Source organism: Rhinatrema bivittatum, chromosome 8 (genome assembly GCF_901001135.1).
Source record: "Rhinatrema bivittatum chromosome 8, aRhiBiv1.1, whole genome shotgun sequence".
NCBI classification, from domain to species: domain Eukaryota; kingdom Metazoa; phylum Chordata; class Amphibia; order Gymnophiona; family Rhinatrematidae; genus Rhinatrema; species Rhinatrema bivittatum.
This window is the reverse complement of record NC_042622.1, coordinates 184,298,865-184,325,591: the sequence shown is the minus strand read 5'-3', so window position 1 is coordinate 184,325,591 and position 26,727 is coordinate 184,298,865. Positions and strand designations below refer to the sequence as shown.

The window sequence follows — 26,727 nt, the reverse complement described above, 5'->3', positions numbered from 1 at the left end:
CCCTGACCAAATACAGAATAAAGAAATCAAAGTAAAAACAGAATCATGTTGAGAAGAACTGAACTGGAACCCACAACAAGCCAGTCTCTACAGGCAGAGCAACAATGGAAAAACAGAAGCATTACCATTCTTCATAAAACATTAAACAAAATCAAGAAATATAAAACATCAATCATAATATTAAAATCATATTCATAAAAAGAATATTTCAAACCAGTTAAAATATTGAAAATTTCCCAAACACCAATAAAATATTTCAAAACAGCCGATGAATAAAAATTCCAATAATTTAAAAATGTTCTATTCCCCTAAAGAAAAAATGAAATATTTCAAGAGTAGAAACATCAAATTACACCCAATAATTAAAACTAATAAGGATTAAAAAAATCTCCTGCTCTCTCATACCTGGGATCTTTCGATTTCCAGACACCCTGAGATTGTCATGGATTGGAGGAGGTAGGACCGCAAAAATCTTAGTCTCTCTCACACAAACAATAACACATTCATTCTCACACTCTCCCCCTCTCACATATATAGGTGCTCTCTTCCTCACAGATACATAGTCTGTGTTTTGAGCATGCCTGTGAGAGCCTGTATTGACACACAGATTCTCATACAGGCTCTCAGACACACACTGGCTCGCACACACACACACATACACACGCTCTCACAGATACATACAGGCTGTCACTTGCTCACACACATGGTCTTCTGTTGTCATCAGGCCGTGATAGGATGAGCTCCACCATGGCCCACCAGCATTCCTGCTTTGGGGGGGGGAGGGAATGGAAGCTGTGTGCACCCGCCGCTAAAGTGTGTGGGGGGCGCACACATCAACAGGAAACACTGGCCTCTTGTTTTAAGCTGGGCTCGGCGCGCGCAGGTTGCACAAATGTGCACCCCCTTGCGCGCGCGCGTATCTTATAAAATCCAGCGTATTTTTGTTCGTGCCTGGTGCGTGAACAAAAGTACGCGTTCGCAAGTATTTAAAATCTGCCCCTATATCTTTATTTGCCACTTTAACATATACATATTAGTAGACCGCCTTTACCTTCAGAGCAGTGTACTCCAATTACTCACGGTTAGTGCTGCTTCCCTCAGTACTCATAGAGCTTCGTTACAGCTTAGGGTATGGACAGCAATGTTCTACAGGAGCTGCCTTCCTCCTGGAGACCTGAGCCTAGTCTAACCTCACTTAGATCCCAGCTCTTTTTCCTCCCTTGTTGGGCCCTGCCCGCAGAGCTCTCTCACAAGGGGAATTAAAGGAGACCAAGCACCTAGCTGGTCCTGCACTGGTTTAAGGGGGAACAGAGGCAATGCCTCACAGGTACTAAACTTTCAATGAAATTTTACATTAGAACAGGAGCATGAGCAGTCTAAAAATGGATAGACAGGTAAAACATTTCTGTCCCTAAGTGATTTGTGCAAGGTGGTTTTCAAGCCTTGGTTATGACCAAGCTGGATTACTATAATATTGAGGGGTTTTTTGGACCTTCCAACAGCACTCATTTAGAGTTCTTCAGCTTATACAAAATGTAGCTGCTTGATTTGTCACTGGTAGACTATGCCATGCGTGCATTCCTTATTTGTCGAACTTCATTGGCTTCCAGTTTAAGATCTTTTTCATGGTTTTCAGGATACCTGTGGATGGCCTTGGTGTACACCAGGTTGACCTTGATAGAATATGTCCCTTCTTGAGTGCTCTGCTTGGCTGGCCAACATGCTCTGTGCCTTCAGTAAAAGCTTTTCATTTAACGGAAGCCAGTGCAAGATCTCTTTCCACTGCAGGGCAAGTGTTATGGAGTTTTCTTCCATTTGTTCTGAGTTGGGTTAACTACTTTTATTTTCAAAAAAACTTAGCATATTTTTTCAGGCAAGCTATTGGTTTAATAGTCAAATCCTAATTCCAATTTAACATAGGTTTCTGGGTTTCAAGGTACTTTTGAGAGGTCCTATATGATTTGCTATGTTTTTTACATTTTTAATGGTTTTGTGATTATGTGGTATAGATATATGGCGCTTACATTCAATATACTTTTATATTTTACCTTATGTTTTTTACTTGCCAGGAGCAAACCTGTTTTGGACTGTCAATATAGAAATCTGTGATACACATAGCGAGGCAGCTATAGAAATCAGTTTGAACTGTGGCTTTTCTACAGAAAGTATACATCATAGTGAGGTAGAAAAAAGTACTGGATGAATGCAGTATTGTACAGTGGTGGTAAGTATTTTAAGTATAATAAATCCATGCCCCAAAGAGATTACAATCTAAGAGGGGTACCTGAGGCAATGGGAGATAAAGTAACTTGCTGTGGGTCACACGGAGGGTCAGTGGTGGATGAGGGATTTGAACCCTGGTTTCCCTAGTTCTCTCCCCAGAGATTTAACCACTAGACTTTAACTTTTTTTCCTTCCAGTGGTTTGGTGCAAGAACCAGAATCCTTCGCTTGTCATGTCTCACCTCTGAATTCATGCCATAACTGTAGCAAACCAATGCCTTTCATATTAATTATTTTATGCCCTGTGTTAAGTGTCTTAAGAACATAAGAGATGCCATGCTGGCTCTGTCTAGCCCAGCATCCTGGCTCTGAATCTCTAAGAAGTACTTGGCAGATCTGGAAGAGGAGATCATTTCCTTGTTGCTCACTCCCAGAGACAAGCAGTGGCTTTCTCAGTCTATCTGACTGCTAATTGTTTACTCAAATGGGTGGTATAACCCAAAAACTGATTAAGGTAAAACTGGAGTACTTTTAAATTTGGAAACATGAAAGGGATTATTACAGAGTTTCTAGAACAGTCTGCATTCTTCGAGGGGAGAAATGATCTCATAAGAGTCCTAATGTTTTGTTTACATATTGCACACTAGCCTGCAGTTAGATTTAGCAGCACTTAACAGCAGGCTGATCAAACATCTTATGATGGAGTTAGCTGCTGGCAGTTTTTTTTGTCCAGTTTTCCAACCCATCTTTGTCTCAGGCTCATATTGTAAATTTAAATTTATTTTATTTTTTTTACTGCTGAGTCAGCAGTAATGTTATCTGACCCAAAACCTCTCCAATGCTGCTTGATGTCCCTACAAACGCATTAGTAGCCAAGGAGCAAGTGGGAAAACACAGACTCTGCTGCTCGCATGCTACAGTGTCACCTGGAATTGACACAACAGGAGCACCTCCGTCATCTTGAAGGCATTGTGTATTTAGGATGATGCTTTACTTAAATAAGAGCCATGCTGAATTTTTGACCTAAAGACCTAAAGAAATCTTGCCTGGGGTCTTTCTTGCATCCTTTTTTTTTCCTCCTGTAGACCTCATAGAATATTTGAGGGAAGTATGTTAACCAAGTCAAGCCACACCACCGATTTAAGGACAGAGCCATAACCCACCCATGCTCTGGCTGATCTGATGTCACATGATAGGGGTGAAGAGGGCATGACATAAGTGCAGGAAATGCCTGATCGGTAGCATTGTTTTGCTTCCAGTCCCTTCTGTGCCATTCTGCTGCTCTGAATTTCTAACAATGTGATACTTTTATTTCTCATTTGTTAGACTATTTATAATTGTATTAATGATGCGAAGGTTTTATATCTGTTTTTTTGGATTGCGTTAATTATGATGACTTTGATTTAAATGTCTGGGATTTGTTTTTAAAATGTCTGTGTGAATAGTGGTATGGTTTATTGTATTGTTTAGCTATTAGAGATGTGAGTCGTTTTTTGTGTTTGTGTCTTCGGCCACCACAGGAAATGTTGGTTTTTTTTGCAGTTTGGGGTTTTTTGGTGTTTTTTTTTTGGGGGGGGAAATCATTTTTTAAGTTAGTGCGCGCTAACAAAAACGTTAGTGCACGCTAATCAAAAAAAAAGAATTTTCGTGGAAAAACGGGAAAAATCCCATCGTTTTTCGGGCTCCCCGAAACATGCCGAATTGGACAATTTCGTTGAAATTTTCCAATTCAGAAAAATGAATGCACATCTCTATTAACTATGTAGTGACAGTATTCAGCGAATAGGGAAAAGTGGATGTGGAGGAAGGCTGTTCCCCTCATTCCAGGATCTTTTTGGGGGGGGTTTTGTGTATACTGTGTGAACTGCTAAGAAAAAAGTTAGAGGTCCTATATTTTGTAGATCTGTACAGGGAGCATAGCATACTGGTTACAGCAACAGGCTGTGAACAAAGGAAGCCAGAGTTCAAATCCTGCTGTGACAGTCCTTGTGATCTTGGGCAAATCATTTCACCCTCTATCACCTCCAGTACATAGTCAGGGCCTGATGTACTAAGACTTTTCTCCCATTCTTTCTGTGGGGGAGGGATGCTTAGTAAATGAAGTCTTCAGATAGGGAAGTACTTACACTACAGTATCTGAACATGATCTGCTTCGAAGTGGCTGACCAGTCACGAAAGGCAGAATATAAATCAGCAGTTAACAAATTAAATTACAGATTCCTACAGGAATCTTCAGCTTTTTAATTATACAAGTCAAAAGGCAAGCTGTGGCTTGAGACAGTTTTCCTTAATTTAATGTATCTTACTCTGAGTATTTTTAGCCTATAATTTAGCTATGGGATTGCAGTTGAGCTATTTGGATAAGTTATAGCATACATTTAACTGACCGCTGCTATTAAGTAAGGCTTAAAGGTAAATCATCACAAACCTATACCCAAGCCACGGGAGTCCCACAAGGGTCTTCTCTGTCTCCAGTATTATTCAACATCTACCTCTTGCCTTTGTGTCAAATCCTATCAGCATTAGACATCCAATTTAAGATCTATGCCGACGATGTACAACTTTTTTGTCCCGTATAAATCCTTATGTAAAATGTACATAAGGACTATTGAACAATGGTTAAGTCATAGCAGACTTAAACTCAATACCAAAAAAACTGAGTTCTTACTGTTAAGTGTAATAGAAAACCCTGTAAATTGTCCACCATCTTCGATTACATTAGGAAATGAGGTAATTGAAATCAAAAAAGTGGTTCGTAATCTAGGAATACAATTGGACACCAATTTATCTTTAACAAACCACGTCTCAAACTTAGTAAAAAAAAAAATAAATTCATTCTTCAAACTGCATATGTTAAAAAGACTAAAACTCCTTTTATTTAAAGTCTACTTTTCAAACAGTTCTCCAATCTCTTATTTTCTCTGGTTTAGATTACTGTAATAGTTTGTTCTTGGGTCTGCCTGAGTCTACTTTAAAACCTCTACAGCAGATTCAAAATGCTGCAGCCCGTTTATTAACTGGAACACCAATGAGACATCACATCACGCCCATCTTATCCAAATTACATTGGCTCCCAATTAAATTGCGAGTCAAATATAAAGTGCTATCACTTATTCACTCATTAATATATGACCCTGACTCAACTTGGTTATGTACTACACTGCGGCTCTATAAACCAACTAGAAGCCTCAGATCTGCGAGTAAAAATCTATTGGATGTTCCCACAGTTAGGCTTGCTAGATTAAACATAACTAGAGAGAGAGCTTTCTCGGTAGCGGGCCCCCTACTTTGGAATTCACTTCCAAATACTATGAGACAAATCAATAATCATAAAGAATTCAAATAATCAGTGAAAACATATCTATTCAGTGAAACGTTTGCGGAACAAGAAAAATGTACGCAAAATCTTCTCTGAGGTGTCACATACTGTTTATCTTCAGTTTTTCATATTAATGTAAATTAGATGTAACTTTCATGTGAAATTTGGTGTGTCTTTATCTTTTTATGTTTTCTGACATTACTCTGTTTTGCATAAAACCTAGTATAGTTAAATTTAAAACTTAAGGAGATGTTTATTTAGAATTAGGGCCTAAAGTATACATTGTATTTTTTTTTCCTAACTTTCCTATCTTCTTTTTTATAGTTCCTTGTATTTTAAGTTATTTTATTTTATTTAGTTGATATTATCTCCCATTTTAATTTTATTTTGAATAACTTTGTAAACTGTTTTGGTCAGCCTCTGTTTGTGAAAAGACTGTATAGAAATGTTTTTAAATAAATAAATGTAAGTTTGGGCATCAGCCAGTGTTGGATGGCTGTGTAACATTTGATACATCACCTGCTGGAATATTCCAGGCTGATGGGTTGTTAATACTGGTTTTCAGTGTTTTTAGCGCTTTCCCCTTGCTAAATTCTGAAATCTAGCACATGCCATCTGGGTCATAGTGAGATTCCTCCTATAAACCAAGAAAATCTTATACAGAAAAGCTAGATGGTATATTTACAATTCATATTCTTTTCTTCCCCCCCCCTTTTTTTTTTTAATATTATACTGTTTGCTGATATTTATATAGCAGACTATTTAGTCACATACAAAGGCAATAAATGTTTTTTTTGCCAGGTCACAGTATGGGGCTACAAATAAAGAAAAGCAGACAGGGTGGCACCGTTGATTAGTTGACTGCTGGAAAATGAAATTTACTGACTGTGACACTGCTTCCCAAAGGATTTCCTGACTGGTGCCGTTTCCCCCGTAACTTCTGCTTCTTATTTTGAAACTAAGTGCCAGCAGGTTAGAATGCTCCTGACGGTCTGAAAAAGGGTGCTTTGGAGGTTTTTGTTCAGGGCGAGGGGTGGGGTTTGGGAAAGAGGTGGTTTTAATTCTGCTTATATATAACAAAACTCATCAGAAAACAAGGTTTTTTTAAGTTGCTAACTAATTGGGATGGGATAACCTTTTAGAAAACGAAGAGCTGCATAAGTATTGTAGACTGGCCTCCTTCATGAGATGTTTGCTTTATTATTGCTGGGGAAAAATAAAGCCAGGTTAAAGAGCATTTGGAAACCTCAGCACTGTAGCACTCAATTCTCCTCCTTTTTTTTTTTTTTTTTTTTATCATCTTATGTTCTAGAAAACCTTTTGGATGAATAGTGGGAGACTCTTCCGTGGCGCTGTCACTGGAAACTGTGGGACTCCTCTCTCTTGCTCTCCCTTTTTGGGAAGCCTCTTGGTTAGACATGGATGAAGACTTCGGCGAGGGCACGGACGCTCAGACTGAACTGGTGGAAAGGGTAGCAGCGATAGATGTTGCAGTGCCCACAGAATTAAGTAATCAAAGTGCCGAAGAACTGACGCACGAGGATGTGTTCTTACCCGATTTGCGAAGGAATGGGAACGGTATGGAAGCCGGTGGCAGCGTGCCAGCGTTGTCCGAGGTCCCTGCGAGTGTTAACGAGATGAACGTGCACCCAAGGTCTGCTAAAAGGCCCGTTCTGTCTAACCGAAAGCTGTCTCTTCAAGAGAGGCCCTGTGCAAACTACATGAAGTCTGCAAGCAGTACAGGTTCTGGTCCATATGCGACGGGGCCCTCTACACACATCTCACCTCGCATAGTGAGGAGGCCAACCATAGAGTCTAATCGAGTTTCAATCTCAGATTCTGAGGTAGGTATGTTATTTTTTTTTTTCTAATGCAGATAAACTGGAGATTAGGATGAATGCCTGCTATGCTGTATTCTTGCGCAAGGGTGACAGGAAGCAAAGAGTAAGTGTGTGATCTCTCTTAATCCACTCGCTGATCCTAGCCATCTCCAGTGCTAGAGCTGCAGTTTATAGTGCAACTGGATACTATCAGGTGTAGTGGAGCCCAATTATAATGGGCCTTTCATAGTATAAAGCAGAGAAATAAAAATGTCCAAAACTAATATGAATATGAGAGAAAAAAAAGAAAAACTGTGTCTGAACAATGTATCAAAGAAACCCAATTTTAAAGAACAGCATGTCAGAAATCACTTTGAATGCATCATAGGAGAACTTGCAAAACCCTCCTGCAAGCTGCCCCTTGCTTCTAGTGGGGATTTTGTGAAGCTTACCATCATGCGTGATGATACATTATGTTCCATAATTACATCTCTGGGACCCCCCCCCCCCCCCCCGCCACCTCCACCCTAATCTGTTCCATAATTCCCGCTCGCCAGCCCCACTTGCCAGGAATAGATTCGGCAGCAGAGAATGCTGCGAGTTTGGGGGCGATTTACCATGTGTGCTTTTAGTTCTTTACTGATGCAGCTTTGGAGGAAGATGTGTGTCCCCCTAAACACGCTCTCATAGGCTTAAAGGAACAGAACCTGTCGTGGTTCTGGAAAATCGAGGGTAATGTGTCCCAAGCTGTAGCAGGGGAAGGGGCAGCGCAAAACCTTTGTAAAGAGTGGCTGGCGGCATTAGCCGGTCCCCGCACTGCTGCTAAACCAGCCTGAGAGAGTGCTGCATGTCTGGAGAAGAATTGTGCATGCTAAAGTAAACAGAAGTACAATAGGTATAATTAGAGCGGTGGCAGCAGTTTTAGAGACTGAATGTTATTTGTGTGTGTGGTAGCACATTTTCCTTTCTGTCTCCTCCTCCGGCTGGCGAGGGATGTCTCCCACGCCCGCCTTCAAACCAAAAAAGCTAGGCTTAAAGCCCCACCCCACAATAAGGTAACTTTCAAACGGGCGCGCGTACACATGTGGGTGTGCGGCCAGGTACGCGGAAATTGCATATCCTGCATGTACGCACGTTATAAAATAGCCCTGGCGCGCACATGCGTGCTGCTGACTTTACAAGTGCACGCGCACAACGGCGTAATGTCTGCTTTGAGCCGCGCAAGTGAGGGAATTTTATAACGGGTGCACGCCATGACCAGTTTCACCAGTTCATCCACCAGTTTGTCCAGTCTACAGCTAGGTCCTCCAAACCCCCCTGGTTCTTTAGCCTGCACGCCCCCCCCCCCCCCCCCGGTTATCCCAGACTCCTCAATCACCTCAGAGATGCCTGGAAATAGGTTTTGTTTTGTTTTGTTTTGTTTTTTTAAGACTTTACACCTCCTCCATAGCAGAAGTACCTTTACACTCAAATATGTCTGGGCGCGTGCCCAGGCATGTAGGTACTTGCAGACACATCTCTTGGCCCCGCCCTGGCATGCCCATGCCCCGCCCACATTCCGCCCCCTTTTTCCCCCAATGCTGTTCTCTCATTGGGACTTATGCGTGCATGTGGGTGGCTTAAAATCAGCTGGATGTGTGCATGTGCTATATATATGTGCACATTTCCCGATTTTTGGTGCATGCCTGGCTTTTAAAATTTACCTTTACGATTTTTGGCAACTGATAAACAGGGTATTTTTGGGAAAAATTGGAACTGCAGTGTAAATTGTGTGCCTGAATAAAGAGCCTCAGTTCCCAGCGCCGTCAATCCTTATTGACGCTGAATTCACTGGAAGCATACGAAAGATTTTTAAAAAAGGAGAAAAAAATGAGTAATTCTATGCAAATCCTTCACATCTTGATTTCTGGGCCAGGGCAAGTACATGCGCCTACATTGGAAATTCAAGAACACAGATGCAAACTTTTTTTTTTTAAACACATGAGTAATAGTGCCAGTTGGCAAGCCTTAAACACAAGTTATTGACCATTAGCACAACTTTCGTAAACATTTTCTAAATCCTGACACCTTTTATTCAAAATAAAATATTTACTATACTCACTTCATGCTTGCAACTTGAAAGTAATGGTATTCTGTCTTAGTTGCTCACTGCTTTTCAAGGTGAATTAATAATGAATTAGTTCTACTGTAATTCTGTCATCAGCACCATGTCGCTTCCTATAGTTTTTGTATTATCCATCTGAAGTTGGGTTGTAAACCAGGGATTAGGTACAGAAATAGAAAATCTTGGGGTCCATATTCAAATGCTACTTAGCCAGATAAGTCGGATGTATCTGCCTAAGGGGCAGCTGCTAACTATCTGGCTACACCACTTAGTTGGATAAGTCACTTATCCAGCTAAGTAAGAAGATAAGAAGTTGCCGTACTGGGTCAGACCAAAAATCCATCAAGCCCAACATCCTGTTTCCAACAGTAGCCAATCCAGGCTACAAGTACCTGGCAACTACCCAAACATTAAGTAGATACCATCGTACTAATGTCGGTAATAAGCAGTAGCTATTCCCTAAGTCAACTTGATTAATAGCAATTTATGGACTTCTCCAGGAACTTGTCCAAACTTTTTTTTTTTTTTTTTTTTTTTAAGACCCAGCTTTGCTAACTGTCTTTACCACCAACTCTGGTAATGAGTTCCAGAGCTTAATTGTGCATTGCATAAAAAAAAATTCTCTGATTTGTTTTAAATGTGCTACTTTCTAACTTCATGGAGTGCCCTTAGGCCTTGTATTATCTAAAAGAGTAAATAAGATTTATATTTACCCATTCTAGTCCTCTCAAGAGTTAGCCAGATAGTTGGTGGGAGGGTAGTGGGTGTAACTGGGCAGTCCTACTATCCAGCTAATTTAACCTGATAAGTAGTGATCTTCAGACTTATCTGGTTAAGTTAACCAGATAAGTTAAACATGCCCCATAGCAGGTCCAAAGTTAGCTGGATAAGCATATCCAGCTAACTTTAATACTTATCCATGTATATTCAGTGGTATTGCCGTGCTGCAGAATATCCCATGTAAGTTAGCCGGATAACTTGCATAGCTGACTGATTTTAATATTACCGCCTTGTATTTTATTAATTCACAACAGAAAACAACTCTGCAGCTTATAAACAAAGAAGCAGTTTTGTAACTTATAGTGTCTTAGTCTTGTCCTTTCCCTAAGGCTCCTTCTGCCTCCTGGGACTGCCTTAGATATACACCTTTCCAGGGACGACCTCCTAGACTAATGTTGCTTGTTATATGGGGCTTAATGATCTGGTCCGGTCCCTTAAGTTAGTCTAGGCTTTTCTTGTGTATACCCCTTCACACCCACCCAAAAAAAAAATCTCTTAGCAAGATAAGAGGGAGCACCAGTAACCATGTTTACAATTGTATTTTCATAGAGCAAACACTCTGCCTTTTCCCTCCTTAGTACAGTACTTTTAGTAGCTGTCTTGGTCCTGGAGAAAACTGTCATTTTAGTTGCTTGTGAGACTTTTTCTTGATCCTTTAAAAGGCGGTAAGGCCTCAGTAGCTCATGCACTGTTAAATATTTTTGGTTGGTCCTTTTTATTAAAGGCTGTGTAAAACTCGCCAAGCACAACTATCAAACTGCTTGGAGCTTCAGCTTGATCTGTTCCAATGCGGGGTGCCAGCTTTTTCTTTATCTCCACCAGATGTTGGCTCAGCCGCTTCGCTGGCTGGTCTGGTTCAGCCCTACAGCTGTAAAACTCTGTCATTTTATTTGTACATCACGTCTCCGCTTTACCTTTCCCGAGATGCCATCCTTGCCCCTCTTTCACTTTAGAAAGGTTTACAGCTTTGAAAACAAACACTGCCATGTAATTTAACCTACAGTTTACTTGTACATTCAGGCAGCGTTGCATCCTCGGCTGATTCCACGCAGACCCGATAAAGGGGAGCACAGCTCTGGGGAAAGCTAGTCGGGCGCATTAGGTTAGGTTTGTTGACTGCAGCTGCAGAATCTATTCGCCCCATCTCCCTTAGGATTTCTTAAGAAAGACGTGTGTACGGCTCTGCCTTAAACAGCAGGATGAACTTAAAGACCAGAGAGACAAAATTACGAAAAACTGCCGATTGGTCGCTTACTGGTGAGAGAGAGCTAACACTCTCTTGATTTTGTGGCTCCTGTGATGTTAGGGCTTTACTGTAGTTTAAATAGGGCCTTAGTCTTCTGTATCGCTATTCATGAAATGTGCACTGGGTCGGTGCAGACACTTTTAGGAAGGTTTTCGATGTTGAAGACATTCAGCCTGTGGCACAACAGGCAGTGAATTAAGCATAGGATTAATAGCAGCTTTCTCAGCTTTCCCAGGGCCTAATGAGATCAGACTTGAGTGCACCTGTCAAGCTGCTTTTAGTTATCAGGGTCATCCTGTTTGGAATATTCTTAGTGTAGAGATTCAAACAGACCGGAATTGCCTCAGATTTTGTAAATACCCTGGCTTTTTATGCAGGCATTTTTTAGACTGATTTGTTTTATGTTTTTTGTGTTCTTACTGGTTTTATACTGTATGATGTGTATTTATTTAGTATTAGTAGTAAAAGCCTGTCCAAGCATGAGGAAATGCTGTGAATTGTAGGAAGTGCGTAATTGAGATGTGTAAAAAGAATCACAGCTCCATTTCCCCCTCTCCCTGATCCTTCTTACTTCCTTCCCCAATCTGATCCCTTGCCTCACCCTAGTTCCCTCTCAAACCCCTCTGTCACCCTGGTTCACTCTCTTCCTCCCCCACCCAATCCCCTCAGTCACACTCATTCACCCCACCCCTAAATCCCTGTCAGTTCATTCTCTTCCCTCTCCCACACCTTGTGATCACCGGTTCACTCTTTCCCTGCCCTCACTGACGCCTGTCTGCCACACAGGAGGATGAGGATGAGAATGGTAGCCTTGCAGTATCTCTGGCACGTCCAAGCAAGTACACCATTCAGGTTCTGGCAGTGGGGGGAGGCAGGAAGCGCAGGAGACACTGCAAGGCTACTAGCCTCCTCCTGTTTGGCTGATAGGAGCTGGTGAGTGAAGGGCTCTGGAATGGTAGTTTGTGCTGTCCACTGCCATCAATATGTCTTTCGGGGTGGGTGGGAGAGGGTAAATGTGCCGTCCACGGCCACCAGTGTTTCTAGCGTGGGCTTGAGTTCCATACAGAGAGAAGGGTGGGGTTGGAGAGTAAAAGGGAGGGAGGGGACGGAGCTGAATTTGCATACCAGTGATGCAGGCATGGGGCAACTTTCTGAAAGGTGGGTAACAGATTACTAAACTAAACACCAACTATTGAGTGTTAATAGTCCTAGTGAAAGATGAGCATCCTAGCGCGGAGTGTCTGCTTCAAAGGACTTGGTTACTGCACCCCAGGCAGGTGCTGCCTGGTTGGCTGCCCCTTCATCGGTAGCAGCTAGTGGTGGAAGCCAGCACGGGGGTGTCCAGGCTCCACAGAGGCCCCCCAGAGTCCTGTACGGGTTTCCTTACTGTACAGGAAGCTGAACTTGAGGGAGAGAGGGGGCAGGACCTGGGAAGGTGCCCCCCCACAATTGCAGGTTGCATCCCTAATAAAAGGGCTGTATTTAGTCCTGGTTTGTTGGTCACTACAGACATGACATCTAAAACTCTGGAAATAAATAAATCTGAAGGGACATGTTAGGGGAAGGATGGGGGGGGGGGAATGGTGTCTTAGTTTGGTTACTATCCTTAAAAGAAGGCATGGGTGGGATAACTTGCATAGAGAATTACTACCTTTAAAAAAATAAATAAATAAATAAATTGCAGGGCAGGCTGGGTGGACCATGGGGTCATTTACCATGTTACTATGAAAGGCAGTATAATCTAAAAACTAAAACTGACCAAACCATTTATATTGTAAAGCAGCATGAACATTGTTTTCCATGATAGCCCCCGTGCCCCAACAAAATATCCAAGCCCGGCATGACTATGAGAGCTCTTTGCTACAGTTCTTCCTTCTATCATATTCTATCCTATTCTTTTATTGTGCATTTGTCATTTTTTTATTTTACTTTGCCTTGAACACCATGGTGAAAACAAGTTATAAATACTAAATAACCAAGATTTTTATTTAACAAGCTTCTGTGCAGAGGTTGTAGTCTTTTGTTATGCTGTAATTAGCAGCAGGCTCCTGAGCTCTTCAGATTGCTTCTTATAACTCGGCTATGGAAGGATAGAGAGGAAGAGATTTGTGTTGCATGTCGAACCTACTCAGTGATTTACCGTAATGATGGGAGATATTGTGGTAAGGATGTATTATTTTATTGCTCATCCCAAATTTGAAGGCATATTAAGAGGATGATGTCATTTGATTCAGAGCAACCTGTTTACTGCCAGGAAGAATGGGTCATTAATGGAAAATATGCCATAATCTAATACAGAATAAGAGAATCTGCACAGAAAACATGTGCATTAGAACAGGCTTAGTGTATATAGATCAGAAAAGTGTGTGTATCTGTATATGTGTGTGTATATGTGTGTATGTGTGTATGTGTATATATATATGTATATATAATTTTTTTTTAAACATGTATACAACATATTTAAAAAGCATAGTGTTAAGCTGCAGAAGGAGATGAAAAATACCCATCATTGGGCTGGCAGCTGCTTGTGGTAGGTTGCCGTCAGTGGGCACTTGGTGAACAAGAAAAGGCTGCAAATCCAGTGGAAGCACTGAGAGGAGAGGATCACCTTGCTGGTAGCTGAAAGGAATCAGTAAGCTTTTTGCTTGGGAACATTTTTTTTTAAGTATTGGGGTATATTATTTTGTGTTTGTGCTTTTAAGCTTTTAAGCAGAAGTTAGTGTGTTTGTATTTCCCAACCCACCCCTAGCTCATCCTTAAATGTATAGGCAGGAGCCACTTTCACACTAAAAAAAAAATAAAATAAAATCAGCCTTTTAACTTCACTTTTTGAATTCCCCACACCTTATTGAGAGTTTGATCATTCCCCTATAGGCCACTACCAGACATATAGTGAATATACTAATACATTTAAAGGATGCTAATTAGACACATTCCTACTCTCATGGCAACCTAAAACTTAACTAGGAGCTCAACAAATTTGAGATGAAGGCAGCAGTCCAGCAGCAAGAGGGGGGCCACCCAGTCTTTTGCATCGAGTGTCACATGTATGATTTTTTTACCCACCAGTGAGAAATTGTACGTGTCCATCCGATGCAAAGAGTTCCTCTAACCTCTCAGAGAATGAGTCCGATCTCTGGAAGTTAGTGGCAGACCTGAGGCAGACAGAGAGGTATATAGATGGAGACCTTCAGGGACATAGTAGCCAAGTCCCAACTTCAAACTGGCAGCCCTTGTGCTATCTTGGAGAGAAAAGGTCTCATGATCGGAGAGCATCAACCTGGCGCAGCAGAAAAGGATCCTGTAGCAAGGACCTGCTCTCCAGGTGGTGCATTGTCCTTTCACACCGAGGATGTCTCTCCCAGGGCTACTGCCCAGGAGGGAAGAGTTAGCTTGGCAGTCATAGTTGGTGATTCGATTATTAGGAATGTAGATAGCTGGGTGTCTGGTGGGCGTGAGGATCGCCTGGTAACATGCCTACCTGGTGCGAAGGTGGTGGACCTCACGCATCACCTAGATAGGATTTTAGACAGTGGCTGTCGTGGTACATATGGGCACCAACGACATAGGAAAATGGGGCGGGGAGGTTCTAGAAGCCAAATTTAGGCTCTTAGGTAGAAAGCTGAAATCCAGAACCTCCAGGGTAGCATTCACTGAAATGCTCCCTGTTCCACGCGCAGGTCCCCAGAGGCAGGCAGAGCTCCGGAGTCTCAATGTATGGATGAGACGATGGTGCAAGGAAGAAGGATTCAGTTTTGTAAGAAATTGGGGAACCTTTTGGGGAAGGGGGAGTCTTTTCCGAAGGGATGGGCTCCGCCTTAACCAGGGTGGATCCAGACTGCTGGCGCTAATCTTTAAAAAGGAGATGGAGCAGCTTTTAAACTAGAACAAAGGGGAAAGCTGACAGTCTCTCAGCAGCACATGGTTCGGAGGAAGATATCTTCAAAGGTTACTAATAATGCATTAGAATTAGGACATACCAACAGTGAGGTTCCAATAATAAGAAAAGTGTGTTAGGGAAGAGTATAGTGATAGGAGTATACTACCATCCACCTGGCTAAGATGGTGAGACGGACAGTGAAATGCTAAGAGAAATTAGGGAAGCTAACCAAATTAGAAGTGCAGTAATAATGGGAGATTTCAGTTACTCCAATATTGACTAGGTAAATGTATCATCGGGACATGCTAGAGATAAAGTTCCTGAATGGAATAAATGACAGTTTTATGGAGCACTTGGTTCAGGAACTGAAGAGAGAGGGAGCAATTTTAGATCTAATTCTCAGTGGAGCACAGGATTTGGTGAGAGGTGTAACGGTGGTGGGGCCGCTTGGCAATAGTGATCATAATATCATCAATTCTCACAGGACAAGCAGGATGGTAGTCCTCTCACATGGGTGACATCATCAGGATGGAGCCCAATCACGGAAAACTTCTGTCAAAGTTTCCAGAACTTTGACTGGCCCCTACTGGGCATGCCCAGCATGGCACTAACCCTGCAGCCAGCAGGGGTCCCCCTTAAGTCTTCTCTTTTCCACGCAGCAGTAGCCTCGCGGTTTAGGAGCTCTGAAGAGATTCCTGACAGGAATTTTCCTCATGGAGTTAAACTTAAATTGCCCCACAGGGGTCCCTCCTCTAACTTTTCTCAGGCCACGGTACTCCAGTAAGTTTTTGACTGTCTTTCGTCGATTACCGTAGAGTTTGGCCCTCGCGGCCTACTGGCCGTCGACCGTACTATGGCTCGATTTTTTTCGATGGCCATGGTGTCGGGGTTTCGTCGGTGCCCAGACTGTACTCGTACCATGTCTATCACAGACCCTCATGGTGTCCGTGTAATGTGTTTAGGCTGTGAGCATGAAGTCCTGACTTGCACCAAATGTGCCCTCATGACACCAAAAGGTCGCAAAGCCAGAATGGAGAAGATGGGACTCCTCTTCCGTGCTCACACCCCGACGCCGTCCATCGCATCGACGTCATCGGAACTGGCACCCTCTGTCGCACCAGCATCGACCACCGTCCGGTGACTGTCCGCCATCGACGTCTTCACAGCCATCGACACCCGTTAATCCCCCTCAAGATCGAGGGGATCGTAGGGAGAAACATCGCCTTCGGCATCGTAAATCTCGGACCGTCGAGGGAACAAAATAATCGACCTCGCCACCATCGAAGAAGCCCCGTCCAGGAATGGCACTGACTATTCCTGCGACCAGGACATCGAGGCCACCCTCACCCGATCGGGGTTTGGGAGTTGCAATTCCGCCTGTAAAGGTGGTCCCTCCGACTGTGCCTCCGCCTCCATCTTCCGTCATGGAGCCGGGGCTGCTTGCTCCAGGTCTCGGGAAGAACTGGACTGGCTGGTCCAGGAGGCCATCGACAAGGCGATGCAATGACTCCAGGTTCCTCCGGCACAGACACCGGCACAGAGCGTGGAACCAGTCACCAACCCAATGACAGCAGCGCTGGCACTGCTGCTATCCCGGATGGAGGCGCTCATGACCGCCCTTCCACCGGTGATTCCCGGGTCTCCAATGGCTCCGGTGCGCTCCCCGTTGACAGCTTTATCAGGAGGAGAAACACCATTCCGCATTCCTCCTTCGGGAGTACTGCCTCATCCATCGATGCCAATTCGTCCCTCGCCACTGATTCATTCATCAGGGGCGATACGCACATCGGCGCCATTGATGGCTTCCATACGGGCACCGATGCCTTCCAGGCCGTCCATGGTGCCCCCGGCAATTCCTTCGATTTTCTCGGAGCCTCAGCCAGTGCCTTCGGGTATCCAACCCCCCTTCTCGTCCTACAGGTCAGCCTGCTGATCCTTATGACACCTGGGGTGATGATACTTCCACAGACACCGATGACTTACCTTCACCTCCCTCTCCTGCTGAAAGTAGAAAGCGTTCTCCTCCAGAGGACCTTTCTTTTATTAATTTTGTGAAGGAAATGTCTGAGTTGGTCCCTTTTCAGCTTCAGACTGAGCAGGATGATAGGCACTAGATGATGGAGCTCCTCCAATTCCTGGATGCCCCTAAAGTGATCACTTCTATTCCCATTCATCAAGTTCTTCTTGACCTCCTCAAAAAGAACTGGGAATACCCTAGATCTGTTGCCCCAGTCCATAGAAAAGCTGACACTACCTATTTAGTACAATCAGCCCTCTGCTTTCAAAAATCTCAGCTCGACCACCACTCAGTGGTGGTGGAATCGGCTCAAAAGAAAGCAAAAAGGACGAAGCCTCACTCATCTACCCCTCCTGTTAAGGAACACAAGTTCCTAGACAATATTGGTCGACGAGTGTTCCAAGGGGCCATGCTCATCTCCAGAATTGCTGCTCACCAGCTGTATATGACCCAATACAATAGGGTCATTTTCAAGCAGATATAGGACTTCTCTGAAACCCTGCCTGACCAATTCCAACAACAGCTTCAAATCCTTGTCAACAAGGGGTTTGAGGCAGGAAAGCATGAGATAAGAACAGCTTCCGATATCTTCGACACCTCTACTAGAGTGTCTGCAGCTGCCATTTTGGCAAGACGATGGGCCTGGCTCAAATCTTCTGACCTTCGCCCAGAAGTACAATATAGGCTGTCTGACCTGCCGTGTGTAGGAGACAATCTGTTCGGTGAACAGATCCAGCAAATAGTGGCTGAATTAAAGGACCATCATGAGACCCTTAAACAGCTCTCATCGATACCTTCCGACTTCCCCTCAAGACAGACTTTTAGGAAGGACTCTAAGAAGTCATTCTTCCATCCAAGGAAGTACTATCTTCCACCAGCAAGGTCCCGAACTAAGAGGCCTTCTCAAAAACCTCAGCCTCACCAGGCCCGAAAGCAAAAGCCACAAGCAGCTCCCCAGCCGGGGCCTGCTTCAGGGTTTTGACTTTCACTTGGAGAGCAGCAGTCTGATTCCTCTGCCATGCATACCAGTGGTAGGTCGATTGCCACATGCTGTGAAAGTGGCACAATCAATCACAACTGGCCAATGGGTGCTAGCAATCATTGCTCAGGGTTACCACCTAAACTTTCTTGCTCTTCCACCGGACTCACCACCGCTACAAGCGTGGAGAGTAACCGACCACTCTGTCCTTCTGGAGCAGGAGGTTTCCCTTCTTCTCCAGTTAAGAGCAATAGAACCCACCCCACTCTCGCAGCAAGGCCTAGGGTTCTATTCCCGGTACTTTTTGATCCACAAAAAAACCGGGGGAGTTAGTCCAATTCTGGACCTACGTGCTCTCAACAAGTATCTATAGCGAGAAAAGCTCAAGGTGGTAACCTTGGGCTCGCTTCTACCTCTTCTTCAAAGAGGAGACTGGCTCTGCTCTCTGGACCTTCAGGATGCAATCACACACATTGCGATAACTCCATCTCATCGCAAGTACCTCAGGTTTTTAGTAGGCCCAAAGCACTATCAATACCGTGTGCTTCTGTTCGGCCTAGCATCGGCACCACGAGTCTTTACCAAATGTCTCGTGGTTGTCGCAGCTTTTCTCAGGAAAGAATGTGTTCACGTCTACCCCTATCTGGACGACCGGTTAATCAGGGCTCCAACCCAGCAAGCCGCTCTGTCGTCCCTCAATTTGACCCTACACACTCTAATCTCTCTAGGATTTCTTGTCAATTACGAAAAATCCTATTTAGTCCCATCTCAAACCTTGTCGTTCATTGGGGCAGACTTGGACGCCTTGCAGGCAAAAGCCTTTCTACCTCAACAACGAGTGCTAACCCTCGTGTCTCTCGCTCACCAGTTGCAGTCTCAGTATACAGCAACAGCTCGCCAATTCCTCGTCCTTTTAGTACACATGGCGTCCTCAGTCCATGTCACACCAATGGCCTGCCTGGTCAAGAGGCTCATGCATTGGACTCTGAGGTCACAATGGATTCAAGCTATTCAGCCTCTGTCGACCATTGTCCACATCACCGACTCATTCCGTCTGTCTCTCGCCTGATGGAAAGATCACAACAATATCCTCCAGGGACTTCCCTTTCAAGTGCCAGATCCTCAATTCATTCTCACCACCACTTCCAACCTCAGGTGGGGAGCCCACGTGGACAATATACAGACACAAGGGTCTTGGTCTCCAGGGGAAGCCAAACATCAAATAAACTTCCTAGAACTTCGAGCAATGCGATATGCCCTCAGGGCTTTTCAGGAACGCCTGTCAAATCACATCATCCTGATTCAGACGGACAACCAGGTGGCCATGTGGTACATCAACAAGCAGGGAGGCACAGGCTCATTCCTTCCTTCTCAGGAAGCTGCGCAGATTTGGGCGGAAGCCCTATCCCACTCGATGTACCTCAGGGCCACCTACTTGCCGGGAGTCGACAATGACTTTGCAGACAAACTGAGTCGTGTCTTCCAACCGCACGAGTGGTCTCTCAACCCCTCGGTAGCGAACTTCATCTTCCAACAATGGGGTTATCCCCAGACAGATCTCTTTGCGTCCCCTCAGAACCACAAAGTCAATAATTTCTGCTCCCTCATTTGGAGCGAGCGCTCTCCGCCCAGAGATGCATTCTCCCTCTCGTGGGCAACCGGTCTGCTCTATGCATTCCCTCCACTTCCTCTTCTCTCGAAGACTCTCATGAAGTTACGTTAGGACAAGGGTGCCATGATCCTGATAGCACCTCACTGGCCACGCCAAGTGTGGTTTCCAGTACTTCAGGATCTCTCCATCCGCAGGCACATTCCCTTGGGAACGGACCCGCATCTGCTCACTCAAAACAACGGATGCCTACGCCATCCCAATCTTCAGGCCTTGTGTCTGAGGGCATGGATGTTGTTAATCCTTCAACCACTTAACCTTTCAGATTCGGTTTCTCGTGTCCTGATTGCTTCATGGAAGCCTTCCACAAGAAAATCTTATTCCTATAAATGGAAAAGGTACACATCATGGTGCACCTCGCAGTCCCTTGATCCTTTTTCCTGTCCAATCCCAAGGTTTTTGGACTATCTCTGGCATTTGTCGGAGTCAGGTTTAAAGACCTCTTCAATCAGAATGCATGTCATTGCGGTAGCCACCTTCCATAAAGGTGTCGGGGATGTTCCTATATCAGTACAACCCCTCGTAATACGCTTTTTAAAGGGCTTGCTCCATATCAAGCCACCTTTACGTCCTCCGGCCCCTTCTTGGGACCTTAATCTGGTTCTTGGTCTGCTCATGAAACCACCATTCGAGCCTCTTCACTCCTGTGACCTAAAATATCTCACATGGAAAGTTATTTTCCTTTTGGCTATCACTTCAGCTCGCAGGATTAGTGAGTTACAGGCCCTAGTTACCTATCCGCCTTACACTAAACTCCTGCAGGACCGGGCGGTACTCCGCACTCACCCTAAATTTTTACCTAAGGTAGTTTCGGAGTTTCACATTAATCAATCCATCATACTGCCTACCTTCTTTCCCAGGCCCCATTCCAATCCAGGGGAACAGGCTCTGCATACCCTTGACTGTAAACAGGCTCTAGCGTTCTACCTAGACCGTACAGTTGCCCACAGGAAGAGCACTCAGTTATTCATCTCTTTCCATCCCAACAAATTAAGGCAACCTGTGGGTAAGCAGACTCTCTCCTCCTGGTTGGCGGACTGCATATCTTTTTGCTATCAGCAAGCAGGCATTCCTTTTCAAGACCGTGTTAAAGCACACTCTGTGAGGGCCATGGCGACTTCAGTAGCACACCTACGATCGGTGCCGCTTCCCTGACATTTGCAGAGCTGCCACCTGGAGTTCTCTCCACACTTTCGCAGCCCACTATTGCTTGGACAAAGCCGGAAGACAAGATTCCATCTTTGGCCAGTCTGTCCTGCGTAACTTATTTCCAACGTGACGTACCTACACCCTTCCGCCTGCCCGGTGGGGTTCAGGATGCCCTCTACCAAATTCCACCCCAGTTGTTGTGCCTGTTGCATGCCGTTGGGTACATTTGGTGCATGTTCGGACATCCTCAGCTCGGTACTCACCCATATGTGAGGACTACCATCCTGCTTGTCCTGTGAGAAAGCAAATGTTGCTAACCTGTAACAGGTGTTCTCACAGGACAGCAGGATGTTAGTCCTCACGAAACCCGCCCTCCGCCCCGCGGTGTTGGGTTCATAACGTTTTATTTTATTTTTCGGCACTGCCTGTAGCTTTCAAATAAGACTGAAGGGGGTCCCCTGCTGGCTGCAGGGTTAGTGCCATGCTGGGCATGCCCAGTAGGGGCCAGTCAAAGTTCTGGAAACTTTGTCAGAAGTTTTCCGTGATTGGGCTCCATCCTGATGATGTCACCCATATGTGAGGACTAACATCCTGCTGTCCTGTGAGAACATCTGTTACAGGTAAGTAACATTTGCTATTTCAATTAATGACTGGAAGGGGGACAGTAAGCAAATCCATGACTCTAGTGCTAAACTTTGAAAAGGGAAACTTTGATAAAATGAGAAGAATAGTTAGGAAAAAACTGAAAGGAGCAGCTACAAAGGTAAACAGTGTGCAAGAGGTGTGGACATTTAAAAAACAAGCAAACAAAAAACCATCCTAGAAGCAGTCCAGATGTATTCCACACATTTAGAAAGGTGGAACGAAGGCAAAATGATTACCGGCATGGTTAAAAGGTGAGGTGAAAGAGGTTATTTTAGCCAAAAGATCTTTATTCAAAAATTGGAAGAAGGCACCAACAAAGAAAATAGGATAAAGCATAAGCGTTGGCAAGTTAAATGTAAGACATTGATAAGACAGGCTAAGAGAGAATTCGAAAAGAAGTTGGCCGTTGAGGCAAAAACTCACGGTAAAAAAAAATTTATATCCGAAGTAGAAAGCCTGCGAGGGAGTCAGTTGGACTGTTAGATCATGGAGGGATTAAAGGGGCACTTAGAGAAGATAAGGCCATCACGGAAAGATTAAATGATTTCTTTGCTTCGGTGTTTACTGAAGAGGATGTTGGGGAGATACCCGTTCCGGAGAAGGTTTTCATGGACTGAATCCAAATCACGGCGAACCTAGATGATGTGGTAGGCCTGATTGACAAACTGAAGAGTAGTAAATCACCTGAACCAGGTTGTATACACCCCAGGATTCTGAAGGAACTCAAAAATGAAATTTCAGATCTATTAGTAAAAATGTATGACCTTTCATTAAAATCATCCATTGTACCTGAAGACTGGAGCGTGGCTAATGTAACACCAATATTTAAAAAGGGCTCCAGAGGCAATCTAGGAAACTACAAACCAGTTAATCTGACTTCAGTGCCGGGAAAAATAGTGAAAAGTGTTCTAAAGATCAAAATCACAGAAGATATAGAAAGTCATGGTTTAATGGAACAGTCAGCATAGCTTTACCCAAGGCAAGTCTTGCCTCACAAATCTGCTTCACTTTTTTGAAGGGCTTAATAAACATGTAGATAAAGGTGAACCGGTAGATGTAGTGTATTTGGATTTTCAGAAGGTGTTTGACAAATTTCCTCATGAGAGGCTTCTAGGAAAAGTAAAAAGTAATGGGATAGGTGACTATGTCCTTTCGTGGATTACAAACTGTTTAAAAGACAGGAAACGAGAGTAGGATTAAATGGACAATTTTCTCAGTGGAGGGGGGTGGGCAGTGGTGTGCCTCAAGGATCTATACTGAGACCTGTGGTTTTCAATATATTTATAAATGATCTGGAAAGGAATATGACGAGTGAGGTAATCAAATTTGCAGATGGTACAAAATTACTCAGAGTAGATAAATCACAAGAAGATTGTGATAAATTGCAGGAGGACCTTGTGAGACTGGAAAATTGGGCATCCAAATGGCAGATGAAATCTAATGTGGATAAGTGCAAGGTGATGAATATAGGGAAAAATAATCCATGCTATAGTTAGGTTCCATAGTAGGATCTACCACCCAGGAAAGAGGTCTATAGGCATCATAGTGGATAATACATTGAAATCGTCGGTTCAGTGTGCTGCGGCAGTCAAAAAGGCAAAACAATGTTAGGAATTATTAGGAAGGGAATGGTGAATAAAACTGAAAATGTCATAATGCTCCATGGTGAGACCACACCTTGAATAATGTATACAATTCTGGTTGCTGCATCTCAAAAAAAGATATAGTTGTGATGGAGAAGGCACAGAGAAGGGCGACCAAAATGATAAAGGGGATGGAACAGCTCCCCTATGAGGAAAGACTGAAGAGGTTAGGACTGTGTTCAGCTTGGAGAAGACTACTGAGGGGGGATGGATAGAGGGGTTTAAAATCATGAGAGGTCTAGAACAGGTAAATGTGAATCGGTTATTTACTCTTTCGGATAGTAGAAGGACTAGTAGGCACTCCATGAAGTTAGCATGTAGCACATTTAAAACTAATCTGAGAGTTCTTTTTCACTCAACGCACAATTAACTCTGGAATTTGTTGCCAGGGGATGTGGTTAGTGCAGTTAGTGTAGCTGGGTTTAAAAAATGTTTGGATAAGTTCCTGGAGAAGTCAATTACCTGCTATTAGTCAAGTTGACTTAGAAAATAGTCACTGCTATTACTAGCAACAGTAGCATGGACTAGACTTAGTGTTTGGGTACTTGCCAGGTACTTATAGCCTGGATTGGCCACTGTTGGAAACAGGATGCTGGGCTTGATGGACCCTCGGTCTGACCCAGTATGGCATGTTCTTTTATTCTAAATCTAATGTTAGGTGGGATCTGTTATGTTTTTCAAGGAGGTGGGGTTGGAGGTGACTATTCAGTGGAATATTTGAGCATTTGCGAGCTTCGGAAGGTTTGTGAAATAGCTATGTGGGTAGGATTTTTTTTTATTTTGTTGGGTGGGATTATTTATATTGTTCTGTAAACTAAAATTTTTCATTTTGTGCTTTTACATTACATAGCATCATACATAATATATTTTTGATTGTTGTAATCCGCCTTGGGCAGCCTTCTGGGATTGGATTTGGCAGGATGTAAGAATAAATGGAAATGGAAACCTGAAAAACACAAGTATTTGTCAGCAGCATTCAGAGCCTACATATCTTGCTTAATAAATGATTTCTCCTTAGAAATATGTTTCTTTTTATCGTCTCAACTTTTTAAAGCTGTACTGCATGTTTTGGCATCTAGGTGTCCTGTCTTTACTTTAAAGCCAGGGCTTCCCAAATCTGTCCTGGGGACCCCACAGCCAGTCGGGTTTTCAGGATCTCCACAATGAATATGCAGGAGATAATTTTGCATATACGGAGTCTCTGAGGTATGCAAATGTATCTCATGCATATTCATTGTGGCTATCCTGAAAACCCGACTGGCTGTGGGGTCCCCAGGACAGGTTTGGAAAGCCCTGCAGACTCGTTTTGGAGAGGGGATGAGGGCTGTCTAACGGCAAAAAGGTTTGTTCAGATATATCGTTTATTTGGACAAAATCATTGTGCCTTGATTCTGCTGCATTTTCATGGTATTTATTTTTAAATATACATAACAAATAAGGCCTGAAAAAAACAGGGCATTATTGCATGTAAAATGGCTTTACATCAATTTGTGTTTTTGTGCTTTTATTACTGTGTGAAATGTTATATTTTTCTAATTTGCATAAGAACATAAGAACTGCCATACTGGGTCAGACCAAGGGTCCATTAAGCCCAGTATCCTGTCTCCAACAGTGGCCAATCCAAGTCACAAGTACCTGGCAAGTAACCAAACATTAAATAGATCCCATACTACTAATGTCAATAAGCAATGGCTCTTCCCTATTGATTGATAGCAGTTTATGGACTTCTCCTCCAGGAATGTTTCCAAAACATTTTAAACCCATCTACACCAGCTACCTTAACTACATCCTCTGGCAACAAAATCCAGAGCTTAATTGTGCACTGAGTGAGAATTTTCTCTGTTTTAAATGTGCTACTTGTTAACTTCATGAAATGCCCCCTAGTCTTTCTATTACCTGAAGAATACATGTTTCACATATACCCATTCAAGTCCTTTCATGATTTTGTAGAACTCTATAAAATCTCCCATCAGGTGTGTCTTCTCCAAGCTGAACAGCCCTATCCTCCTTTAGCCTTTCCTCATAGGGAGCCTTTCCATCCCCTTTATTGTTTTGGTCACCCTTCTCTATACTTGCTCCAGCGCAACTACATCTTCTTTGAGATGCGGCAACCAGAATTGTGCACAGTATTCAAAGTGTGGTCTCACCATGGAGCGATACAGAGGCGTTATGACATTTTCCATTTTATTCACCATTCCCTTCCTAATGTTTCCTAACATTGTTTGCTTTCTTGACTGCTGCAGTACACTGAGCCGACGATTTCAATGTATTATCCACTATGACGCCTAGATCTCTTTCCTGGGTGGTAACTCCTAATATGGAACCTAACATCGTGTAACTACTGCAGGGATTATTTTTCCCTATATGCGATACCTTGCACTTGTCCACATTAAATTTCATCTGCCATCTGGACACATCTTCCAGTCTCGCAAGGTCCTCCTGCAATTTATCACAATCCTCTTGTGATTTAGCTACTCTGAATAAATATATATCTGAACACTTGCTCGTCGTTTCACTTTCCAATCATTTATAAATATATTAAAAACACCAAACTACAGATCTCTGAGGCACTCCACTATTTACTTCTCTCCACTGAGAAAATTGACCATTTAATCCTATCTGTTTCCTGCCTTTTAACCAGTTTGCAATCGACAAAAGTACATTGTCTCGTATAGGGCTTGTGCGTGTGTCTCCTAGCTCTTCGTTGGTTACCTGTAAAATTCAGAATACAATTCAATTACTATGCTTATTACAGAAAGCGATTAATAACAAAAAAACAGAATGGTTGAATGCCTCTTTGAATCTTTATACTCCGCGATGAAACCTAAGATCTGCGATCAAAGGTCTCCTAAATATTCCATCTGTATGAACTGCACACTTAATTGAGGTAAGGGAAAGAGTCATATTGATTACAGAGCCTTAATTATCGAACTCTCTACCTTGTAAATTAAGACTTCAAAGAGATTGGGATTTAAGAAAAATCTGAAAACCTGGCTGTTCAAACATGCCTATGAGACCATTAATCTAAATTGAGAGAGCTATCGGAAATATGATAATGGAAGGAAAGAAAATTAAATTGAAAATTTTAAATGAATGAGGCCGTTTATTACTGTATTAGTTTTAAACTAAGAAATGTTTGAATTGTCATAAATTTTTATTTACTAGGTTTTGTTACCAATAATTTTAATGTAAACTTATGATTTTAAGTGATTTTAATATTTTAAAATGTTTTATCTTTGCTGTAAACCATTGTG

The 26,727-nt window shown here is 43.2% G+C and overlaps 1 protein-coding gene across 3 annotated transcripts in view; it reads left to right on the top strand.

Annotated features, from left to right (window-relative positions):
• Window positions 1-26,727, top strand: part of CAMKK1 (calcium/calmodulin dependent protein kinase kinase 1) — a 336,761-nt gene that overhangs the window by 111,930 nt on the left and 198,104 nt on the right. For all 3 annotated transcript variants that reach the window (XR_003858154.1, XM_029612030.1, XM_029612029.1), the window contains exon 2: window positions 6,854-7,385. Coding sequence is in view for 2 of the 3 variants with exons in the window: in XM_029612030.1 (XP_029467890.1) it covers window positions 6,960-7,385 (426 nt within the window). In the remaining variant the exon portion in view is untranslated. The remainder of the gene's footprint in view (window positions 1-6,853; window positions 7,386-26,727) is intronic.